This window comes from Podarcis filfolensis (genome assembly GCF_964270895.1).
Source record: "Podarcis filfolensis genome assembly, chromosome: 6".
NCBI lineage: Eukaryota > Metazoa > Chordata > Lepidosauria > Squamata > Lacertidae > Podarcis > Podarcis filfolensis.
The window spans coordinates 24,272,038-24,296,042 of record NC_139609.1 but is presented as its reverse complement, the minus strand read 5'-3'; the positions used below and the strand labels follow the sequence as shown (position 1 = coordinate 24,296,042).

General features: G+C 39.0%; 2 protein-coding genes across 4 annotated transcripts in view; both read right to left on the bottom strand.

The window, feature by feature from the left end:
• Positions 1-2,167: 2,167 nt before the first annotated feature.
• LOC310765564 (retinol dehydrogenase 8-like) lies at positions 2,168-9,100 on the bottom strand. The gene is made up of 6 exons (XM_083620729.1): positions 8,690-9,100; positions 7,781-7,946; positions 6,369-6,544; positions 4,454-4,547; positions 3,594-3,777; positions 2,168-2,411 (listed from the first exon to the last, which is right to left on the bottom strand). Exons 1-6 carry the CDS (start codon positions 8,784-8,786, stop codon positions 2,172-2,174), a joined length of 957 nt encoding a protein of 318 aa, XP_083476855.1. The 5' UTR covers positions 8,787-9,100; the 3' UTR covers positions 2,168-2,171.
• Positions 9,101-10,044: 944 nt separating this feature from the next.
• CCDC18 (coiled-coil domain containing 18) overlaps positions 10,045-24,005 on the bottom strand; it is a 29,278-nt gene continuing 15,317 nt past the window's right edge. For all 3 annotated transcript variants that reach the window (XM_083620552.1, XM_083620553.1, XM_083620554.1), the window contains exons 14-29: positions 23,604-23,735; positions 22,516-22,650; positions 22,113-22,190; positions 19,895-20,011; positions 18,694-18,861; positions 16,807-16,949; positions 16,174-16,337; positions 15,670-15,883; positions 15,481-15,580; positions 15,203-15,319; positions 14,375-14,518; positions 13,603-13,806; positions 13,247-13,384; positions 12,466-12,654; positions 11,280-11,715; positions 10,045-10,368 (exon numbers count right to left, since the gene is read on the bottom strand). In XM_083620552.1, coding sequence (XP_083476678.1) covers positions 11,308-11,715; positions 12,466-12,654; positions 13,247-13,384; positions 13,603-13,806; positions 14,375-14,518; positions 15,203-15,319; positions 15,481-15,580; positions 15,670-15,883; positions 16,174-16,337; positions 16,807-16,949; positions 18,694-18,861; positions 19,895-20,011; positions 22,113-22,190; positions 22,516-22,650; positions 23,604-23,735 — 2,451 coding nt within the window. In that variant the 3' untranslated portion in view covers positions 10,045-10,368; positions 11,280-11,307. The remainder of the gene's footprint in view (positions 10,369-11,279; positions 11,716-12,465; positions 12,655-13,246; positions 13,385-13,602; positions 13,807-14,374; positions 14,519-15,202; positions 15,320-15,480; positions 15,581-15,669; positions 15,884-16,173; positions 16,338-16,806; positions 16,950-18,693; positions 18,862-19,894; positions 20,012-22,112; positions 22,191-22,515; positions 22,651-23,603; positions 23,736-24,005) is intronic.

Here is a 24,005-nt window from a genome sequence, read left to right as displayed (position 1 = left end):
TCCTTACCCATGTGTGCATTTAGGCACACACATCTGATTTAATAGTAAGGTATAAAAGGTGTACCAGGAAACCTGGTATCCTCTATAGAAGCAGTGCATGTGAATATTATCACCATTAAAAGTAGAGTCAAGTCATTAGGCAACCTGTAGTTTTTAATTTTTTAGAGCTAGCAGTGCACACAGTTCTCTTCCTTGAATGATAAGCCCATATACTGCACTGTGCAACAGAGTTTACTTGTTCAGTACATACATTGCCAGCTCAGCTGTTTTTCCTTCTGAATGCAGATTTATTCAGGATTAATAATCTAATACCTATTAACAATTAGAAATATTTGAAAAGCATAAAATGTCTTCAGTACAAGAATGGTTACATTTGACTTTTACTAACTTGGTGGATAAGATTATCCTAAATCCAGTTTAAGGAAAGCCATATGAAAAAACACTGCATCAAGAACCACAGGTGAAACCTAGACATTCAAGAGTGCACTACATCTCTTTCAGCTGAATGTACATTTCTAGCCACATTCTGAACCCACAAGTAACATGTAAATGCTTTCAAAATGTGTGAATACAGCTGGATTAGGTTACAAACCACTACAACATTTCTTGAAATCTCTGCTGAAGCAATTTGTCTTCTACCCATTTAATGTACACACAGTAAATTATATACAGTTAGGATCCTGGGTACATACCAATTCCAAAATAGCTAAGAAGAATGTTATGTGAATTGACCTTTATTGTAAGTGCCACCAGCAAACAGTTGTATTTTCTGTAGAGGCAGCATCTAGAAATCCTCACAAATATATGAGAATATGGTATGTTGTGTGGAAGGTATATTCATAGCTGGCAACTTTCCCCTTTTTTTAAGGGAAATTCCCTTATTCCAAATAGGATTCCTCGCAAGAAAAGGGGAAAGTTGACAGCTATGGGTATATTTAAGAGTAGGAGAGAAGCTTGAACAAAGAAACTGAAAATTGGTTGGAGCAAAGTATATGAGACATAGAGCAACATAGTTTGCTGTGCACGTGAGGGTATATGCAGTAAGCAGGTAAAAGATACGTTAGGATCCAAAAGGCTTCATTTAAAGATAGTATGTGTCTTTTTTGTAGCTTCATCCTTCCTCTGGATAAGCTGCCCTGACAGCTCTGGAACAGCATGTTGGAACTTAGTCTGATCCAGCTGGGCTCTTCTTATGCATAAAGTGTAAAGCTTTCAGGCTGCTGGTGAGAAGAATTGCATCTTTGAATACTTCTCTAATTAAAAACAGAAACCATTTCACATAGAAACATAGTCTGTTAGGGAGACTGTGAGGCATGATAAACCCTTTTCCCTATCATGCTACTTTTCCATGTAAACGATTTCCCCCACATGGGGAAACATTAAAAGTGCAACATGTACACACCCATTGATAGCCTAAAGTGGTGTATGTTGCCCTTAAGCAGATAATTTACACAAAAGCGCTATTTGATCTTTCAATAGATTTCACATTACGCCTACCCAATTTTGCAGGTAAATGAAAGTATGTGTTGGAAAAATATTGAGGTGGTCAGAATAGTATATGGACAGACTTAAAATGAAGAGATTTGGACATATGCCTGGTACAATTGGCAGAAAGCCAGATTTCCTCCATTTTGGGACATGTAGCTTATAATTTCATTCATTAAGAAATGAAAGCGAAAGACATGGAAGAAGATAAACACCCACACAGGAACATATTGTTTGATTTAACTTGCTTGCTAGATGAACTCAGAGGCTGTGGGAAATGAACGAAGGATTAACATTGGATTGATTTGTGGGAATCACCTGGACTAACTTAGAAGCAGAAGAAATGTGAGATGATCGCCACCCCCTGACCTCAGAGCATGGGAAGTCAAACAAAGATTTACAATTTGACATAATATTTGGACTGTTTGATTATTTTATAATTTGGAATGTTTTTAATGTAGCTTTTATTGGATTTTTAAATTGGAAAACTTAATAAATATTATTTAAAAAAAGAAGTAAGCCCCACCAACTTCAGTTGGACTTGCCCCCAAGTAAGGATTGTGTATAGGACTGTAGCTTCAGTCAGGGCTATTTAAGATGTCTCCCATCCCACACAAGCACTTACACATAAGGAAACATGGAAGTGTGTGAAATAGCCCACATGGCAGCTGAAATCACCCATTTGCTCATTGGGAGGATCTTCCTCCTCCCAAGTCAAAACTTTTTCTGCTTTTCCAACGCAGCATTTTAATGAAGTTAAGACTCGCACTGAAAACCTTATCATGCTGAAAAACCATTTTGTAGAAGGTATCAATAGGCAGGTCTCCATTTGGATCAGCATATTTCAGTGTTGTAATTGGAGTGTATAATGTGTTGGTCTGGTGGCGAAAAGGAGGGTTTTCGGCCAGAATTATCTTCACTGTATGCTGTAAGAATGAGAAAAGAAGACATGATAACATTCTGGAATTGCACCAGACCGAGAGTGTGTGTGTAAATATATTTGGAATGGGGGTGGAGAACGCAAAAAGAAAAAACAGGGGAATAAAATCAGCACTTTAACTCAATATTGCTGTTTGGGTTGCTTACATTGTTCCAGCAATGATGTTTTGAAAGTGAGCTTACTGGAAGAGGAGGAACAGTTTTAAAAAAAACCAAACACACACACACACACACACACCTCTGACTATTTTTAATCTGAAACTGCTATATCAGTGACACTCTCAGAACATTCCTTCAAGATAAGTGTCCCCTACCAGTAATAGAGTACTCCTAGTTTCAAATGTGTTATTTGTTTCTGGAAAAATTTAGACCAAAGAAATGGAATGAAGCTTCCACTATCACCCGCCCACTCACCACCAATCGTGTGCTCACCACAACCGTTGCTAACAATCGCCAAAGTTATTGGCCACTGCCAATCTCCCGTCTGCTCACCACCACAACCAGCAATCCCCCGCACACTTACTTGCCGCCAAACGTGCTTTTGCCAGTCATCACCAACAATCGCTAAAGTTATTGAGCTTTTTTGGGGGGTCACAACTGATCCCCTGCCCGCCCACTTGCTGCAGAAAATCGCCACCATGCCCCACTCTGCATTCAGTATCCGTGTATAAGACGACCCTCAATTTTTGCCTAACATTTTAAGGCAAAAAACATCATCTTATACACGGGAAAATATGGTACATAACATAGTAACACACACATACCACCCTTTAAAAAGGTCATAGACTGTTAATTAGTCAAAAACTTGGGAGAAGAGGAATGTTTTTGCCTGGCGCCTAAAGATATGCAATGAAGATATTATCCACTTGAGCTCATCCTGAACATGCAAGTGATTTCGGTAAGATGCTCAAACAAAGGTTGGCCCATTGCCTAGTTACATTTGGCGTTGGCTAGACTCTTCCTGCCTAAAATGTTATTACTCACATTAACAGAGCCTTGTGAGTACAGATATTTTTAGACTTGTCTGTCGCTTCCCCCCACTTTCATTGGATTGTAATTTCATCAGAAGCTGATGCTGAGCAATTGCCAGTCGCATAATGCCTCATAGCTGGCGAACCATAATTATGTAACCCAGTCTTAAATTCCACAAAAACCTTCTAATGCATTACCTCTGCTATGTCTTCAGCTGTTTGTCCCAGGGTCTGGAAAATTTGCTTGTAATTTTTCAGGTAAATATTTACAAACATGTCCGCTGTTTCTTTATCTGCAGCCGAAAGATCCATGTTCATCCCATCTTCAAACACTTTTCTTTCAAACTCTGTAACCACGGGCCCTGGTTCTATTAAACTTAGACTGTTTGGGAAAATAAAGAAACAGGATATATTGTGTAAGTCATCTACTATACGCATAAGATGGTAGATGCAAACCCTTAGTTACTGGGCATAAATTGGCAAAGAGTAAAGCCATGCAACATAGTGCTTGATTTTAGCATTAATTTTAATCCACATCCAGAACTGAACATTCAAAACGACATGTTTGTTTTCTTGCATTTGCATCTTGCATTTCACCCTTGGATATCCTTAGTAAAAGGCTAAAGATTTATACGATCTGAATATTGTATACGAGTGGTATAACGTGGTTTCCAGACCAGGGGTCGGAAACCTAAGGGGTTCGTTTAACTGGCTCATGAGCCGCCCCCCGAATTGAGCCCCCTGATCGACGAGTCCCCGCGTGCTGCGCTAAACTGGCGCAGCACGGCACGGGGACTCATTTCCGTGGCGCTGGAAATCGCGTCTGCAGATGCCAGAAATCGCGTGCACGATCCAGCCCACGGAGGAATCTCCGTTGGAGTGAACCGGCCCAGGCGGGGTAAACCTTGCAGACCCCTGTCCTAGACACTCTGCCAGTCAACATCCATCTGTCTCACGAGACAATGGAGTGCACCTCCTGGGGTGAAGTTAAACAGCTGCTTTAGCAGCACTGAAGTAAATTTAAGTTAAAGTAATAAATGAGCCAGGCTGATACTTACTTAAGTTTAAACTTGAGTGCTTGTATGGCTAAACTTTCACAGAATCCTTCCACCGCAAATTTAGATGCAGCATAAACATCATTGAACAAAATCCCTATAGATTAAAAAAAATAGTGAGTTGCTAATCTTAATATACCCTGGGCTGATGATGAAACCATCGTGTAAGAGTCTCCTGTGTACTATACACAACATCAGATCAACATCATTTTAGGCTGTCAGCATTACAAATGTTTTTTTATTTAATGAAAATTAGAGTGAATCACTGTCAAGGCCCAGAAGAAGGAACAACGAACGCACATTTATTTTGCCCCTCTTTCACCTCTTGCCCAAAAGATTTTGCGACAAAGCTCATTTACTAAATGGGATGAATGCACATGCCATCCCTCTTTCAAATCACATCCAGTTTTCAGGAAAGGGGATGGAAAAGGCACCAGATGGTTCCCATCCCTTAGGTTAGGCAAATGTTTCTAAGTCCATGCAAACCGAAAGCGTTTCAGATAACATTTTGGATAACACGCAGGCAAGTAAACTTCAGTCTTGCCGTTGCTTCACCATAAATCTCCAGCCCAGTCCTTTCCCCCAGAAGGGCTAGACACAACACTTCTGTACAGTCTTTGCTGTTGCTACACACTGTGGCACAACTCCATTGACACAATGTTCTGGGTTACAATGCCACAAATAAGGGCATTGTGTTGCAAGAGCAGACTTTGCTCTTTAGCTGCAGATTGCAGCTCAGTTGCCTATAGGACTAAAATCATTGTCGTCATTGATCTTGTTTCTTGCCCGAAAACCACAAGCCAGCTATCTGGCATTCCTTTACTTGAATAAAGGAGGGAGGAAAAGCCACAAAAATCACTTTCCGCTGAATCAGGAGCAGAAGTAACCAGGGCTGAGATGTTTCAGCGTTAGCAAAACTTCAGCTGATGCCAGTGTTAAAAACTGAGGTATGAAAGCTAGGAGCTAAAGGGCATCTTAAATCTAGGTTATGGGTGCAACAATGGAATGTCTAGGCACATTTTTGTAACAAGAATACAAAGCTGAAAATGAATGAACTGCAGCTAAAACATTATGTTCATTTTTCACATGATCTAGTCCTTCCCCTGCCCACCCCCCCCCCCAATATTCTACGAGGGTCTTTTCTCCAGTCTTCCGTGAGTAGCTGGAAGTGGGGAGACAGAAAAAGGTCCTCTTTCCCTTCCACTCTGCAATTTTAATCTGAAATCTTAGGTGCAGTTCTGCGCCCAGAGCTCAGAAACTGCTCGTGCTAATGAAACTCCCTGATGCAAAATGCGCCGTCCTAGAACAATGGGAGTTTCAAACACTGGCTGATGCAGAAGTACCGTATTTTTCGCTCTATAAGACGCACCAGACCATACGACACACCTAGTTTTTGGAGGAGGAAAACAAGAAAAAAAATGTTCTGAATCTCAGAAGCCAGAACAGCAAGAGGGATCGCTGCGCAGCGAAAGCAGCAATCCCTCTTGCTGTTCTGGCTTCTGTGATAGCTGCACAGCCTGCATTCGCTCCATAAGACGCACACACATTTCCCCTTACTTTTTAGGAGAGAAAAAGTGAGTCTTATAGAGCAAAAAAATACGGTAATTCTGGGGAAGCACAAAGGGCAAATCTAAAGCTAGTGTTGCCACTTAAAATGGGACAAAAATGTAGGATGAGATGGCTCTTGAATATGGGAACATAAGAGCCTTCTGGATCATTGAGTCCAGCACCCTGTTCTCACTGTGGCTAACCAGACGCCTATGTTAGATGCCCATAACCTATTGCAAGACTCCTCTCCTGAGGTTTCCAGCAACTGACATTCAGAAGCATAACTACCTCCAGCTGTGGGATCAGAGCATAGCCATCATTAAACTGCAATACACGCTGCATTAACTAATTAGATGCAATATTACTTTGCCTTGTACTCCCATGACACTGCTAATAATCACGATATGGCCGCTTTTTCTCTTCTTCATGTCAGGTAAAATCTCCTTCAGCAGTCGGACCAACCCAAAGAAGTTTGTATCCATCACGTTTTGCATCTCTTTGATGGTCTGGCATTCAATAGGTCCAATGAGTCCCATGCCGGCATTGCTAACTGTATAAATGCAAAACAACAACAACAACGACCAGCCATCACTTGCCACTCAAGTTGCTCTTAATTTTTTTCATGTGCAACAAACGTGTGGGACCACCCATTAACCCAGGTCTCTGGCCATAAATAAAAAGTGTAAAACAATAAGCACCATTGCAAATCAGCATCAAAAAGCTAGTATGAACCCAGCAGCATAAAATCAATTTAAAACAAGCAAGGGGGGGGGGGAATTAAAAGCATTAAATGTCTAACTTGAAAAGGGAATAAAAATCTTTTCCTTGGCTGCCTAAAAGACTATAATGTAGGTACCATTATGGCTTTATGGGGAGGGTATTCCATAAACTGGGATGCAGGTGGTGCTGTGGGTTAAACCACAGAGCCTAGGACTTGCCAATCAGAAGGTCAGCGGTTTGAATCCCTGCGATGGGGTGAGCTCCCGTTGCTCGGTCCCTGCTCCTGCCAAACTAGCAGTTCGAAAGCACGTCAAAGTGCAAGTAGATAAATAGGTACCGCTCCGGCGGGAAGGTAAACGCTGTTTCCGTACGCTGCTCTGGTTTCGCCAGAAGTGGCTTAGTCATGCTGGCCACATGACCCGGAAGCTGTACGCTGGCTCCCTCGGCTAGTAAATTGAGATGGGCGCCGCAACCTCAGAGTTGTCCACGACTGGACCTAACGGTCAGGGGTCCCTTTACCTTTACTATTCCATAAACTAGGCACCACCACCAAAGAGGCCTTCCCCCTTGTCACCACCCACCTCAGTCCATTAAGCAGAGGAACCAGGACAAAGGCTCTTCTGATGACCATCTCAAGGACTAAGCAGGTGACTATGGGAGACCGGATCCCAACATACCAGTGATTTGCCATTTGCACTGGCTTCCAGCCTATTCCCAGGCCTGATTCAAAGTACTTGTTCTAAAGTTTGACGCCTTAAATGCCTGGAGACCAGATGACCTGAAGGGTCTCCAGCCCCCATCCCTCACCTAGTTGCCCTGTTTTGGACCAGCTGAAATTTGCATCAACCTAGGGCAGTAATACAATCAGGAGTTACCAGAACAGGCCAGTTATTGTGAGCATGAAATGAGTAGGAAGAGAACTACCTTGAGCTTCTTGGAGGATTGGTGGGATATAAATGCAATAAATAAATAAATAAATATTATTTTTTACATTAATATATATATATATATATATATATATATATATATATATATAATGAATGTTTCATTGGTATTCATTACTTGCCTAGGACATCAATCCGCCTTCCTGGGATGCTACTGACACACATTTTAATAGATTCATCACTGCACACATCCAGCTGTTTAATCTCTAAGGTGTTTCCAACAGTATTGCCTGCAGCTTCTATCAGTTTATCCTGTTTGGCCAGATCCCGCATTGTAGCATAAACTGCAAAAAAAAAGAAAAAAGAAAAAAAAGGAAAATAAATATCACAAACAGCAGTATTTAGCCTTTCCTTTCAGAAGGGTTATGAAAATTAGAACACCGATTACATAAACCTTCAGCTCCAGACTCTAAGGTCAGAGAAACCCGAATATATTTCCATTTGATAGAGGCTCCAGATTAGAAGAAAATAAAACAGCATGGTCAGAACCCAACACACAATTAACCCATTGAAACCAACTGGTTGCAGTGTTCAGGGCTTCTTTTTGAACAGACATGTATAGAATTCCACTTCCTGAACACTGCAACCAGTTGGTTTTTCTCTCTTTTTAAAAAATGGCTTACTTCCATACAAGTGGATAGAGGATTGTGGCTGTTTTTTAAGAAAAGAGAAAGAAAAATAATCAGCTGACATTAAAAATAGAAATATTCCATCAATTCTAATTTAAACATATAGATCAAAATAAACAGCTCCTGTGTAGCTCTGTTTTAAGAGCAAGCCCCACTGAACTGAGTGGGACTTACTTCTTAATAAGCATAGGACCAGGCTGTAAAATAATGGAGGCTAGTGACATTTGGCTTCTCCAAAAAAGAAAAACCCTTACACTTTTCTTTCTAAAATTAAATTGCAAAGCCTGCAAGGATGCAAAGTTGCATCTGTCGCGCTATGTAAAGCTTTACTACTCAACATAGCTCACACTAGGTAATGTTCAGCAACACAGGTGAGCAAAATTAAAGAGAGGTGTTACCTTTGAATCTTTTCTGTTCATCAGTGGCCATTTTTACAGCCAACGCCAGCCCAATTCCTGAGGAGCAACCTGTGATGAGCACAGTTTTCTGAGCCATTGTGGATGGTAGCAGATGCGCTGGAAGGTTTACCTTAGACAGTCTGTGGATAGTCTGGTAGCTTTGCAGGACAAAAGCTTAATACTCCCCTGGATGCTTTTATCCACAGGACTTTGGGTGTCAGCAAATCTAAAGGTGCATACCTATGCATTACAGAGCTAAGAAGATAATCTCCGTATGGACAGCAATAAACAAAAATAGATGTTTGGGCATGGTTATATATAAAGGTTGCATAATCTGGCTTGATAATGCATTGTAGGGAAGTTAGGCTTCAAGGTTTCAGCAGTTTTTAAACTGAAAATCTGAACAACAAAATATGAAGGGTGAGTTATCATAATTTAAACAGGTAACAGGACTGGAGATCAATTATACCAAAACCTAGAGGACAATACTTTGCCCAAGTTGTATTTGCAAATACCATGCATCCTTCAAATAGGTGCTTAAATCCAAAAGATCTGAGGTAACTCAAAGTCAGTTGCCTCCTTAAAAGAAACTCAATTGGGGCCTCAGTCTTGGCAATCCCCATTGTTGGGCACAAACATTGTGGCCAAATTACGTTCTTGCTGAAGCTATCCTTTGTTTCAGGCAGTACTGGTGTTGATGGCTGCTTGGACACTGAAGGACTAGCAGAAACATAGCACAAACTAGCAGAAACAAGGGGTTCCACAGCAGGGAGACACCGTCAAGGCTATCAAAGAATGTATGGTGGAGGCAGGCCGGGATGGGGGTTTCCTGGACTTCCCAATTTAAACATGCACTATGTAACACTTCACATTCAGCATCTAGAAGAGGAAACAACTTGCCTTCTGTTATGTGCTGCAATATCTGTTTTCTGTTAGATATACCTGTTGACATTTTTTTAAATGCCGTGTATTTAAAAAAGTGATTCATCATGAGTAAAGGGGGCTTGTTAGGAGCAAAAGGACATATGTAATAGCCCTTGATCTGAACGTTATTGCTAAGGGAGAGGCAGACATGAGAGGCTTATAGAATTATGAATACCATGGCTTGTCCAAAGATACATTCCTCTGATCTCTTTCTCATAACTGTGGGTCACCCAATAATATTAATTTGTATTGGGTTCAGAAAAACAAAAGAAAGGACTTATTCACACAACACAATCCCAAAATTCAATACCACAAGGTAAGCTGGTGCCTTTCAGTTTTTAAAAAAAATAAAAATTGGACAAATTTATGGATTTTTTTTCCTCACGTGGTAACTACAGTAGTGGATATGTAACAGAAAAAGCAAGCAACACAATGTGTATTGTTTTTTATTAATTCAATAATAATACATTTAGATGAAATATTCAAGTATCAGGAAAATAGTTTTTAAAAAACCAGATCCTTCAGATTTCTCTTTGAGAGAAAAAAAAACACCACACCTTTATTACTGTACAAATTACTTCAAAGCAGTAATAAAAAAATAGAATTGGGATAAATAGGAAGGGATTATGAGTCACTATGTTTCTCAAATATATACAGGGATTGGATAAAATGGCACATCATTATATTCATGAAGACAACAAATCCATCTGTGGTTGACTGTTTGCCAGCACACTCTTACTTCACAATCTTTGTTCCTGAAACATATATTAACATAGGCATTAACAAATGTGAAATTCATGCAGACCTCAAGTTCTAGTTAAAATGAATTACTGGTCTCACACTAAGGACTTGAACAAGCATAATAATCACCCAACTGCCCTCCCCCTATTTGATACAGAGAAGGCCTTTGATAGGATCCTATGGTCTTCCTGGGTAATTTACAAATAGGATACTTTCCCCTGCCCCACTCATTCCTGGTAAGGAATGGAATAAGCCTTATTTTTTTATTTGTGTTTGGAACCTCTGACCTGTGCAACCCATGGATATACAGTAGTGAGATCAACAGTATCCATGCAGCTGTTAGGGAACAAGAGATAGTCATACTTGTGGATGACATGCTACACACTATCACAAACCCAGAGAGCTCCATCCCTACCTTGACAGCTCTCATATATGATTTTGGACACCTCTTGGGAGACAGCATTAACTGGTCTAAATCAGAACTTATGCACTTGATGATATCCTAATATCTATCAAAAGCATTGAATTACATTATTCATAATGCTCTGTTTGCAATTACCATCAGGTAAAAACTAGTCCTGAAGAAAATTCCTCAAAATGGTTTTCAGGTTTAGGCTGCACTCCTATGCACACTCACCTGATAGGTAAGCATTGAACAGTGGAACTTCTGCAAAGGATCATGCTTTTTATTTTTGATTGAGCTTGTGTCCTTAAAAAAAAAAAGGGGACCCTATATGCACTCTTGATACATTTGTAAAGTCTGTCCTAGAGGTACATTAATTAGTTAATACATCTTAGTAGTCATGCTTGCTCCACAAAATGTAACTCAAAGAGGGAACAATATTATCATTTCCCTGCCCCACCACCAGACAAAGTGAACTGTGTCCTATTTGCCTAAGAAATACTATGGTACAGAAATACATACTTGAATTGTCCTTTACATCAGGTGAAAATTATGGAGAATTTTCAGAACTCATCTCTTTGTTGATATATTTTAGCATGCCACTAAGAGTTTGGAAGTCACTGCTATCACAAGTCTCATCCTCCTCCACAATGTGTGTCAAAGGATCAAAGGACGACTCATCTGGACTTTTTGGTGAGTCGTGAATTGTGTCTTTTGGCTTCCTACAAATTACCAAAGAATTGGTTGTAAAAATGTTTTTCGGTTTTAATAGATTTCCATCATCTTTAAAACTTGGATCATTAGTGCTTGCAGATTTTCTCTGAGAATGCCTGTCAAAGTCTGGCTCTTGATCTAACCATTGATAATTGGATATGTTTTGTGGGGCTGATAGTTGCTTGATGCTTTCTGTTCTTTCATGGCCTGCAATTCTAGCTTGTAGTCTTGTTACTTCAGATTCCTAAAAATGTAATAAAAACAAATAACTCAACACTTTTATTAAGAAAATATTATGCCTTTCACATTAGCTTAGCACTTCATTCGGTGACAATGTTTTCAGCATTTCCCTGTCCCACTTCATTGGCTGCCATCTACAGAGGGCAGGAAGACACTGAACATGATTGGGCTTCCTATTTCTTATTCTAGATATTATCCAGAAAATGGGAGCACATAGGTCAACAACAGCCACCCCCTAAAAATGTCTAGTCAGGCTCCAAACCAGGGGTGGGAAAATTTTAAGTCCCATAGTTGCATTCCCTGGGGTTGAACACCCATCACGAGTGCAGCTAGAGGCAAAAGTGGGGGTGGTCCAAGATAGAACTAAGCACAGCAAAGGATGGGACTCTTAGCTTTGGATTCCATCATGCAAAAACCAGAGGTTTGCACACACCCCTAACCTTTCCATCTAGCCAAGCAAGAGGCATCATCAAGGACACATTCCAGCCAAGCAAAGGCACTCTAGGATGATACAGAGTACGGCCAGTGAGAGGCAGGTTCTGGGGAGACAGGATGTGGTCTGGGGAGAGTCTTAGTAGCCAAATAGGCTCGGAGGACCATCTTTGGCCCTCAAGTCTCACAAAAGCCTAATTGCTAATAATCTTTGGTAGTAAGTATCAGTGAAGTTGGATAATTTTATTAATTTCTCCTTGTACAGGAGATTTTTGCCATGCTGCCTTGTATGTCAAGAAAACACATTCTTGTGCTTACTCACTTTGAGAAGCAGAGCTTCGTTTGCTGCATCAATCATGTCATTTCTGGACTGAAGCTGTTCTTGTAGATTACAGACAGTGCCTTGTGCATCTTCCAGGTCTAGCTTCAGCTGCTGCAACTGCCCATAAAGGTGATGAGATTTAGATATCGACTCCTTCCGTTTTGTTTCCTCTGTTTCATGTAAGAGTTTCTGAAGAGATAAAGGTAAGACAACAAAATGTATTCAAAACTTTATGATCCGTTTATTTAAACTTATAATAGAGGCATGGAACAAATAGCCTTATTAAGCTAATGTCCCAATTGATACATAATTATGGACTTCCTTGTTCAAATGACGGTACCCAAAATCAAATATTCTGCTGTTAAAGTCACGTCTATCAGTGCTGATTTAGTCATTTGATGAAGGTAGCTGAACTTAAGTTTGGGAAGGGATGAGAAAGATGAATGGTCCTGAAGCATTGGGGAATGCCTATTGCTGAGTAGTACAGCATCTGCTTTGCATGCAAAAGGTTACAGATTTAATCCCCAGCAACTCTAGGTAGGGCTGGGAGAGAATGCTGCCTAAAACCCTGGAGAGCCACTGCCAATCACTGTAGGTTGGCCAATGGACCTTCCTATGTTCTCCCTTATTTGCAATGCCAGAATCAAAAGTTTTCCTTTTAAACCAAGGTGCCAAGCAAAACCTACGGCCAATTTCTAACATTCCAAGATAAAAATTAACTGTTCAGTTCTAATACATCTAAAAATACAACACATGTTGGTAAGAGCAATTTTGTTTTTACCTCTGACGTGTAAGACTGCTTTAGTGAGTGTATTTCTGCTGAGAGCCTCCTAATCTCCGTTTGCATTCTTGCTTCTAACTGGGCTTCCCGTGCCTGAGCTGCCCCTAGTTGTTCTGCCAAATGATTTGTACGACTTTCCTAAAAGGCAATTATGAAATGAATAATACCAGCAACAATATTTTTAAGCATGTAGTATATAGTCCTCCTTCCTCCTTTCCCTTTCTGCTTGCAGGGAACCAATGAACCCCCATTAAAGTGAGGAAGCCATTGTTGCCCAATACACATTAAATTGGGTACAGGAACACTCCTGTATTGGGCCAATTCTGTTGACAGGAAGAACTATGAAAAACGGTTACTTTTTCATGCGAGAGGTGGTTCACTTCTTCCAGTTCAAGAGAGAGCCTATCCACATCTCTCTGAGCTTGAGCCTGTTGACGGCGACTTTCCAGTAGCTCCAAATGGACCTTTTTCATCTGTTCACGTTCTAGCCTCAGCTGCTGACCCAAATCAAGTATTTCTTTGTGCTGTTCTGCCATGAACCTTTCCTGTTCCTCCACCTTCTAAAAGGGGTAAACAATGTGCATTAACAAAACTTAAGCATTTTTACATTCTTTTTTTTCATTTTTAACATAGCATTCTGCTGCCATGCCTTATCAGATCCATTATCTGTGTAGCCTTCTGTCCTCACTATGATAAATAATCAGTAGCATATTATGAGACTTAAACGACCACCATGAGATGAAGGGAAACAAACAATGAGGCCACAATCCTATATAGACACTTACTGTCAAATTGATGGATTAGGAGTACAAAAAGCTGCTTGCATGGGAAGTAATATTTGCTAATTACTTCTCCCCACATCACAGCCCTTGCACTTATAAAAATCTGCTGTGAAGAATGGGAGAGAGAGGTGTGTGTGTGCATATTCAGCAATAATTAAATAAATAAAAATTCAGACACCCCTTGCTTCCTCCAGCAGGAGCCTTCTGTTTACAGAAGAGCAAATCTGGATTCAACCCCTTATGAACAGGAAGCATTTCTCTCTATCCATTATGGTTTAGGCTGATGAAAAAATCAGATAGTGACTATAGTCACAGACAAAAACCATTATGCAAATAAAAAACTTACTTTCTCAATATCTGTTACTTTTTCCTGTTTTCTTCCAGTTTCCTTTTTAAGACGATGTATCTCTTGATCTTGTTGGAGGATGTTCAACTCTTTCTCCTGAAGTTCACCTTTGGAATGCTGTAGCTTGCTCTCTAAATTCTCAATCTGGCAACAGGGTGTAGGACAGAATTACTTATTAAGAGAATTATCTATTTTAGGAATTGTAACAAAAGCCCCACAGCACATCTTATATACATTATGGGAATTAAACTCTACAACTTCTGATTAAAATCAACAGTTGGTCAGTTGCGCAGATTCTGTGACAGTATTTAACTCTTCCACTTTAGTTAATGCAATAGTATTTTTCATTAATTGTGGTTCAAGTTGGCTCCTTCCCTTCCATTTTTTACCCTCATACATATGTAGTTTCAGAAAAGGCATCCACAGAATGGGCAGGGGCTGAAACTGTTGACACCAATAAAAGGAGAAGGGGGTCACCTATGTGGTTGGTACAAAAGCATGTTGCAGCACCAATGTGTTTCATGTAACTGTTTTGTCTGTCCCACTAATGCAGTGGTAAAATGCACTGATTGTGTACAGGCAGGTAACATGTGCTGTGAGCCTTCTTGTAACTCACTTGTGATTATGGCACTGTGCAACTGTTATAATTTTATGTACATTAATGGCACAACATGTATTGCTATGTTTAAAAAACTATATTGTTAGTTAAGACACAGCCCATATCCTGTTTCATGCTTCAAAACTTCCACAAGCTATTATATTAGTAAGGGTTACATTTGACTTCAATACAATATTATTTTTTTAAAAAACAACAGATAATCAAAGCACCTGTCTGTTGTATTCCTTGATCTGCAACTCTGCTTTTTCCAAATTTCCTTCTAATTTAATTATTTTTTGTTCCAATTCTCCCCTGTGCTCACGAATTGACATATCCAACTGTGTAACCTAAAAAGGGAGAGAGAGAGAAGGCAGAAACATGAAACAAGAATTAGAAGTTGCTTACCATGTATAAAATTATGCACCACAGAGTTGTGGTTATCACTTAGACCCCCAAAACATGTATGAGGCTTCTCCAAATTCATAAATTATACTGATAAAGTTCTAACCTGAGCTGCTCTTTGTTTCAAATCCCAATTCCTTTCTTTTAATATCTTTTCCATCTCAAGGAGTTCTTGCCTTTTGTTCTCAAGTTCATCCTTGCAGTCTCTGCAATTTCAATTTAAAAATAAAGCATAAGGTTTCCAAAGTACTAGTTCGCAATGGTGATGCAGCTCAGTAACAAGGGTTCAGCCTACCTTAGTTCTTCTGTTAAATTCTCGATAGCAGCATACTTCTCCTCCAGAGCCAACTGTGTTTCCTGTAGCATATTCCGAAGTTCTTGCAGTTGTCTCAAACTAGTTTTTAGCTTCCCAGTGGCATTCTGCAGGTCAGTCTCCAGCGTTCCTATTTTCTGCTCAGAATCCTTTTGCTGTGTCTCAGCTTGAAGCAATTTATCTTCTAACTGTTTCACTGTAGTGAATATGGAAAGCAGAAAAGGATGTTAAGTGTGTGTGTGTGTGTGTGTGTGTGTGTGTGGACTGAGGACTACATACTGAATTCACGGCTGTGTTCTAGCAGTGAAAAAGCTAGCATCTGTGCTAGTCATACATATTAGACAGCTCTGCAAAGATTCTAAAGCCCTGTTCTCTCTTAGTTTCTTTCATGTAGGCTTACCATTCCAATGTATATTATCCATGAGAAACACATCACATTCATTTCAAAGTGGCCTTCGCATTGAAAAAGCACAGTAAAGAGACTACCTTGCTGCGTCTTTTTCTGCAGTTCTTCATGTTTCTCCTCCAAAGTAATTTCCAAGTGGCCCAGCTGCGATGCTTTAGCGTGACCATCTCGTCTTAAGTGAACTAACTCTTTCTCCATGTCTATTAGCTCATCTTTACATTGATCCATCTCTATCTTAATTTGCCTAAACAAGCAGAATTAGAAAATCTCAATCAGTAACTGAAATAAGCGTGTTCTTAATGCTATTCTGAGCAAAATATAGATCTACGGCACACTGAGTTTGAACTTGAGTATTTAAGAAGTTGGAACTATGTATCTGTCTCCAAATAAGATGGGTATGTAACAGCACAATGGCTTATACCAGCCTTCCCCAAACTGTTGCCCTCTATATGTTTTGGACCATAACTCCCATCACCCCCAGCCTGCACAACTTATGGGAGTTGTAGTCCTTGATGTCTGGAGGGCAGCAAGTTGAGGAAGGTGGGCTTAAGCTACCAGGCCCTTAATGCTTGAACTAACTTGCTTAAAAAGTTCTGTTCTGGAAACCTCTTCTTTCAAAAGATGATACATTCAGAAAAAGAATTTAAAAGTAATGATATACGCAGTATACAGATTTAAAAGGACCCATCCACGGAAGAGTATTCTGAACCTACCTGATTGTACCTGTGAGCTCTGCTATTTTTTGTCTTTTCAAATCAGCTTCTTCAGAGACTAAATGGAGATTCTCGGTAGTTTTTCTCAACTCTTCCTCCATAATTTCCTTCTGTTTTTGAAGTTCTTGCTCTAATTTTAATACCTATTTTTAAAAGGATTTAATAAAGGTAAGTGTGTTGACATAAACAGAACAGCACTGTTAGGTTATTCAATATTTATTTACTTATCCAAAGGTTAGAGAGAAAGCCAAGAAAGAGCATTTGCAGGTATACATCCCAAGAAACTACAAACACATATACAAGTGTGCAAGTTGTGTATCTAGCTTTATCTTAAAGGCCTTTGATTACTGTTTGCCCAATGGATATAGTTCCTCTCCTTTGGAAATAATTGTTTTCAAGATATGTGTCCAATAACAAAAAATAAATGTCCGTTCACCTTCTGATTCGCAGGTATAGAGCATAAATCTCCAGTAAAAAGGCAACTAAGGCATAAAATTACTGAATAATAATAATAATAATAATAATAATAATAATAATAATACATTTTATTTATATCCCGCCCTCCCAAGCCAAAGCTGGGTTCAGAGCGGCTAACAACAGTAAAATAATACAGCATTCTAAAATCAATTCATTATAAAATCAGTTCAAATCAAATTGATGGCAACTATTGGGCTAGAGACCTGTGAAGAGTTACCAAAGGAGGGGGTCAGGCTGTGCCTTGGCCAAAGGCCTGGTGGAACAGCTCTGTCTTGCAGGCCCTGCAGAAAGATGTCAAGTCCCGCAGGGCCCTAGTCTCCTGTGACAGAGCGTTCCACCAGATTGGAGCCACCAGAAACCAGTTGAAACAGAGAAGTTATTTTTAATGTAACAAGACTGCTGTGGAACTGATGGCTTGGAGACTGCTCAAGTGGTAAAGGTAAAGGTAAAGGGACCCCTGACCATTAGGTCCAGTCGTGGCCGACTCTGGGGTTGCGGCGTTCATCTCGCTTTATTGGCTGAGAGAGCCGGCGTACAGCTTCTGGGTCATGTGGCCAGCATGACTAAGCCGCTTCTGGCAAACCAGAGCAGCACACGGAAACGCTGTTTACCTTCCTGCCGGAGCGGTACCTATTTATCTACTTGCACTTTGACTTGCTTTTGAACTGCTAGGTTGGCAGGAGCAGGGACCGAACAATGGGAGCTCACCCCGTCGCGGGGATTCAAACCGCTGACCTTCTGATCGGCAAGTCCTAGGCTCTGTGGTTTAACCCACAGCGCCACCCGCGTCCCTGCTCAAGTGGTACCACTACCCTAAAGTCAATTTTTATTGGTATGAATGATAAGTATAAAGCTTCCATATAATGGACACAATGCATTATATGGATTGTAAAACATCACTCAAACAAAATGAAAGTAAAGCAGGGAAGTGCATATTTGTACATTCCTAAAAACCCTTAACTAAGGAATAAGCTCCATCGAACACAGTGGGACTTCTAAATAATCATGCATAAGATTGTACTGTAACTATAGCAACAGGCTATTAGTGTGCAAATAAGCTTTTACAAACTTCAGAAATAAAAAAAAGTTGTGCCATTTGCCTAATCCTGTGTACGTGAATTTTGCAAATCTGACTGCAGGATATGTGTACAGACCTATGCTGCACTTGTGCCTTTATAGAACACATCCAGTGGCAAATATCTAAATAAACAAACTAATTCTATATGGCCAAGAGGGCTTTAGGCACGTGTTCCTCAAACAGTAGTCCCTCACACTTCATAGGAAACTATTTTGATAGAGAAAGCATTTTCAAGAGCAGCATATGCCACAACATCATTTTGTTTTTCAAATATACATGGTACATGAAAGTGTAACATGGACAATATAAATCCTTTACTGATCATTATGTACCTGCTGCTGGAGCTTAATTTGGCTGTCTTCTAATTCACAATTCCTAATGGTTTCTTGGTTTAACATTTGCTGCTGCTGCTGCAGTGTTTGCTGCAGAATGAAGTTTTGTTCACTAGTTGACTGAAGATTGTTATTTTTCAACTTTATTTCTTTGTGCAACCGCTGTATCTGGAAACAAATAAAAAGGATGAAGTATTAACTTTGAGATACATTCTCAGCTTGCTCCCATTTCATCATTCATAGGAGAGCAGCCTGACAACATACATAAGCTACTACTAAAACACACATCATCACAGAATTTCATTATAGTATAAAATCAAATTCATATAGTATGGTCTATATTTAAAAATATGCTTCCATCTAAAAAAAAAGGAGTAACTTTGGGAAAGACCTACTTATATTTTAAAATAAATCCTCCTAAATTATTATATCTGCACACTGCTGGCACACTTTCTATCCTAAACCACACTGAAGATTTTAATGCTTCTGTATTTGCTTACATGTCCTATGAGTAAAATATTTACCACAATTAAGCCAATTCTCAAGTAAAGCTTTTTTCTGAACAAAGATTCAAATGCCACCACATGGAGCTACCATGATTATGGCCAACTACATGTCTGCCACCTTTAGGCGGGATATAAATATAATATAATGTATGTGTGTGTGTGTAAATTTATTATACACTTACTACTAAAATAGTTTTGAGAGGACTTACGATATAAAAACACAATATATAAAACACAACAATTAAAACTAAACAAATTGTAATGTACAATTCTAAGAAGCAAAGCACCCCCACCTCCTCTGCAAAACGTTAACATAATCAGAACCATCTGAAAGAGGGGTGACAGTTAAAATGTCCAGAAGAACACAAAGTTGTTAACAATCTAAGAGCAATGTCTTTGTCTTGTGCATAAACAAATACCCATGTGCACACCCACAATGGACCTAGGGTTTCCTGAACTCGCAGAGGGTGGGAAAGTACTGAGCGAGGGGAAGAAACAGCAGATAGCATGAATACACCCCAGCAAGCACCTCTCACTAATTTGAATGAGAAACATTTTGACAGATTTTGGAAACATAAAATTGAAAGCACTCACAGGTAGATGAACCTGCACAAATGTGCTCACATAAAAATGGCCCATGCACACATTAATGCTCTAATGTAGGCATTAATGACATAGGCATCAAAAAAGTTTACCTCGTCATTTTTCTTCGCCAGCTGTTTTTCAAATAACACTTTACTTTCTTCGAGATTACTTAAATATACCGCGAGATCTTCCTTGCAGTCATCTAGCGCGGCTTGTAGCTGTCTGACCTAATGAGAATCAAAGGGAGATAAAATTTAGGAAAGAATTGCTCTTCTGAAACACCCCCAGAACCTAAAATAGCAATAAAATATGCTATTTTTTGTTATGGGTACAAAGCCAATGCAGTTTTAGTTAATATACTGGCAGAAATGTAAACCAGTTCTTTAAAATAACAATATCTGAGTACATCTTTGAACAGCACAACATTTTAAAATGAAGCCATAAGAAAGTAATTGCATGTTTGCACACCCACACCACAAATGTTTTTCACAAATTAAAGTTGAATGTGGTGCAGTACTTATTAATTTATTATACCTCGGAGAAAAAGAAACATTTCAGCTGTAGCTCACCTGCACCTCTAATAGCTATGCAGCAGAAGGAATTCATCAGGAGTAGCTTTTCACAGTGCAGTATTCCAGGGACTCAAAAATAACCCTGGCATAATCTCATCAGTGCAATAAATTAAAATTACAAGAACCCTAATGTTGTGATTCTTGTCTGTAGGTTATACAGACAGAATGTTATAGGATGTCTCATTCTCTCCCTCAAACATACTTTTCTGTGGGTTGTGGGAAATGGGGCAAAAGTATCATGTAATTATGTTTGGAACTCTCTGCCTGATCCTTAAATCCATCTTTCCTCAAGAACCCTATTGGTTATTTAGCCCATAAGGAAAATAAATGTATGTGTACATTTGTTCATATTCATTCTTAATCATCCTTGCCTTTCTTCCCTCCCCGTTTTTTGTTGCCAGCTCCATGATTAAAAATCTAGATTGTAAGCTCTTCGGGGCAGAGGCCTGCCTGTGATGATTGTTAGCATGTATAGTGTTTTGTACTGTGATCATGCTATATAAATAACAATATTAACTGAAAATGATGTATAGATGGTATTTGACTCCTGTTAAACTAGCAAAGATCTATCATAATTGTGATAATCTATGTTGGAAATTTAAAGAAAAGGAAGGAACCTTTTCTCACATGTGGTGGACCTGCCCCAAGGTGAAAGACTTCTGGGAAAAGATTTATAATGAATTGAAAAAAATGTTGAAATATACATTCATAAAGAAACCAGAGGCCTTTCTTCTTGGAATAACTGGTCTGGAATTGCCCAAGAAAGATGTTAAACAATTTGGGAATGCCACAACTGCTGCTTGAATTTTACTAGCTAAGAAGTGGAAAATGCAAGAAGTACCAACTGTAGAAGAATGGCAGATGAAGATGATGGATTTTTCGGAGCTAGCTGACCTGACCAGAAGAGTCTGCGACCAGAAGGAGGAGATCAGGAAGAATGGACGAAATTTAATGATTATTTAGTTAAATACGTAAATTAATTGGAAATAGCTTGCAAGTACTATATCGGCTCAGGATTTATATTCAAGTTAAGTGATGAATTAATATGTTTAATGCTGAATTGATGTGATAGAATGATGTTAACTGATTAAGTCTATAAGAACTTTGATTTGGAAAACCGTTAAAAGGATATACATTGAAATTCAACCAAGGGGAAGTGAGGAAGTCACTTAACAATGTTAATAAGAGTAATTTTAATAAGATTATGATTTATGTTTGTTTGTCTATTTGTTTGTTTATAATTTTGTGAAAACCAATATTTTTTTTGGAAAATAATAATATTAAGGATTAGTTTAATAAACGATAACAGATATAAGTATAAACATAGACTCACAAAGGGTTTTTCTTTACAAATTTAAATAGCTCAAACATTGCTTTGGTGCCTAAGGAAAAATCATTTCAAGGTACTCACTCTTAAATTCTTCCCTTTCATAATGAAATAAGGAGAATAATTGATGGGAAAGAGAGCCTTCAGTATAAATATTTTAAAATTTTGGTCAAAGAAAGGAACAGAAAGCCTACCAAGATGCTTAAGAAGCTAATTAAATTAATAAGTCACTTTTAATCTGTTTGTATGTTAACTTTTGCAGGTTTCAAAATGCATTCGCAAACGTTTCTTGATTTTATTGCTTAAACTTCTTGTAAATCATTTTGAGGTGTTTTTTTTAGGATCAGAGGTGTATAAATTTTATGAAATAAAATATTGCAAGACATGAGAAGTCACAAGAAGACAAAAAAGAAAAGGAAGTGTACATACCTTGATTGTTTCCTCAGTAAATTGGCTCTGTAATATCCTTATTGCTTCCTCTTTCTTGGTTTTCTGATTTTCCATTTCCTGTTTGAATACAGCATCAAAAGAAGAAAACATACCACCTTAAAACATGATTTTACAGTTCACTTTTAAAAAATACGAGTCCACCAAGAAAAATAAACTCAGCAGGAGTGATGGAACTAATAAATCCTGACAGCAGAAGCCCTGCGCAAGGACTGTGTAAACTCATCTCCCCTCCCTGAGGAAATCTTAAGATTTTGCTGCTGCCACAGAGCATGCCAGCAGCACTTTCTGAAGCAACAACACACAGCACTGGGAATGACCATATGAAAAAAAAAACCCTGGGTATTTTGCAAGCAGCCCTCAAAAAACAAGACAAAAAAGATACCTCTTTGCTTTCTATTAGCATTAGATCTAGTGATTCAATCTGACGTTGTTTACATAAGATATCTTGCTGTAAAAGTGACATTGTGTTCTCCTGCTCATGGAATTGCTGGCATCTCGTTTCTAGTCGAGACTCAAGCTATTAAAAAGAAGAATTAGTTATTGACCCATAAAGTATTTGTTAGAGAATGACAAATAATATAGCTGCAACAATTGGTTACATTTATTGGCTACATTGACATGATACTCATTATAACAGGGTCGCCAACAATATATTTATGAGTGGCATTCAAGTAAGTTTTGAGTAGACCTGTTGAAACTAATGGGCCTAAACAAGCCATGTTCATTAATTTCAGTAAGTCTACTCTGAGTAAAACTGTATGTCTGGAGCTACTTACTAAAAAAGTTCTGCAGCTATAAGTTCTAGGACATGTGGTTTACTGAATTTAGAGAGAGAGCTGAAAGTCCTCCCTGACATTTTCAATTTTTGATGGAGTTGCTTCTTAAAAGTGCAGGAGAGATAACAAAATACAGTGGTACCTCAGGTTAAGTATTTAATTCATTCCGGAGGTCCATTCTTAACCTGAAACTGTTCTTAACCTGAAGCACCACTTTAGCTAATGGGGCCTCCTGCTGCTGCCGGGCCACCGGAGCATGATTTCTGTTCTTATCCTGAAGCAAAGTTCTTAACCAGAGGTACTATTTCTGGGTTAGCGGAGTCTGTAACCTGAAGCATCTGTAACCCAAGGTACCACTGTATCCCTCAATGGAAATAGGTTTGTGCCTTTATGAACATTTTTGGGAAGGCTTTCCCTTGACCCAGCTCAATGTCCGCAGCCTATTGCTGCTTCAGAATTGTTTTTGTAGCTGGAAAGAACACCAGGGCAAAATCTGAGCTAACTCTCAGAAACAACTTGCCACCTGAAGCAACTTCCTTACACTTAAATTTCAAGTGGCCTCTTACATGTGACTGATCTTATATGTATGCATCGAGCACAAAGGCAGCATGGAAGAGACACTGAATCTTTTATTAAGAGATCACCAAAATATTTAGGAACTGGGGGGAAAATACTATACAAATTAGAAGCTTACCAATTCAATCTGCTTTTCCAATTCTTTCTGATGCTCGTGATGAATCGTCTTTGTTTTTTTAAGCACTGCGGCTAAGTGCCCATGTTCCTCATTAAAGTTTCTTTCTAAGCTTTGAAGCTGAGCATTCACTTCCTAGGAAAAACAACTTCATTATTGAGCTGCATAAATTAATGCTTCAGTGGAAAATTATATGGATCTTTCAGGGCCACGTTATGTCATATTACAAACCAAAGTGCAGCTAGAAAACAGTATAAACAGAAATCGCATTGTACTGAACTGTTTGAAAGCACTTAAGGAAAAACAATTTGCTTGTTAAAAATCACATTAGAGGTAAACTCTGAAAACACTAATGCCTGTTGGCGTATTTAATATAACATTACATATGTAAATACATCTCCTTCC

Coding starts and splice junctions, on each gene's coding strand:
- LOC310765564 (XM_083620729.1), bottom strand. CDS start 8,786: ATGGCTCAGAAAACTGTGCTCATCACAGGTTGCTCCTCAGGAATTGGG. Junction 6,545..7,780: donor CGGATTGATGTCCTAGGCAA/GTAATGAATACC, acceptor TTATACAGTTAG/CAATGCCGGCATGGGACTCA. Junction 4,548..6,368: donor CAGTGTCATGGGAGTACAAG/GCAAAGTAATAT, acceptor TTTAATCTATAG/GGATTTTGTTCAATGATGTT.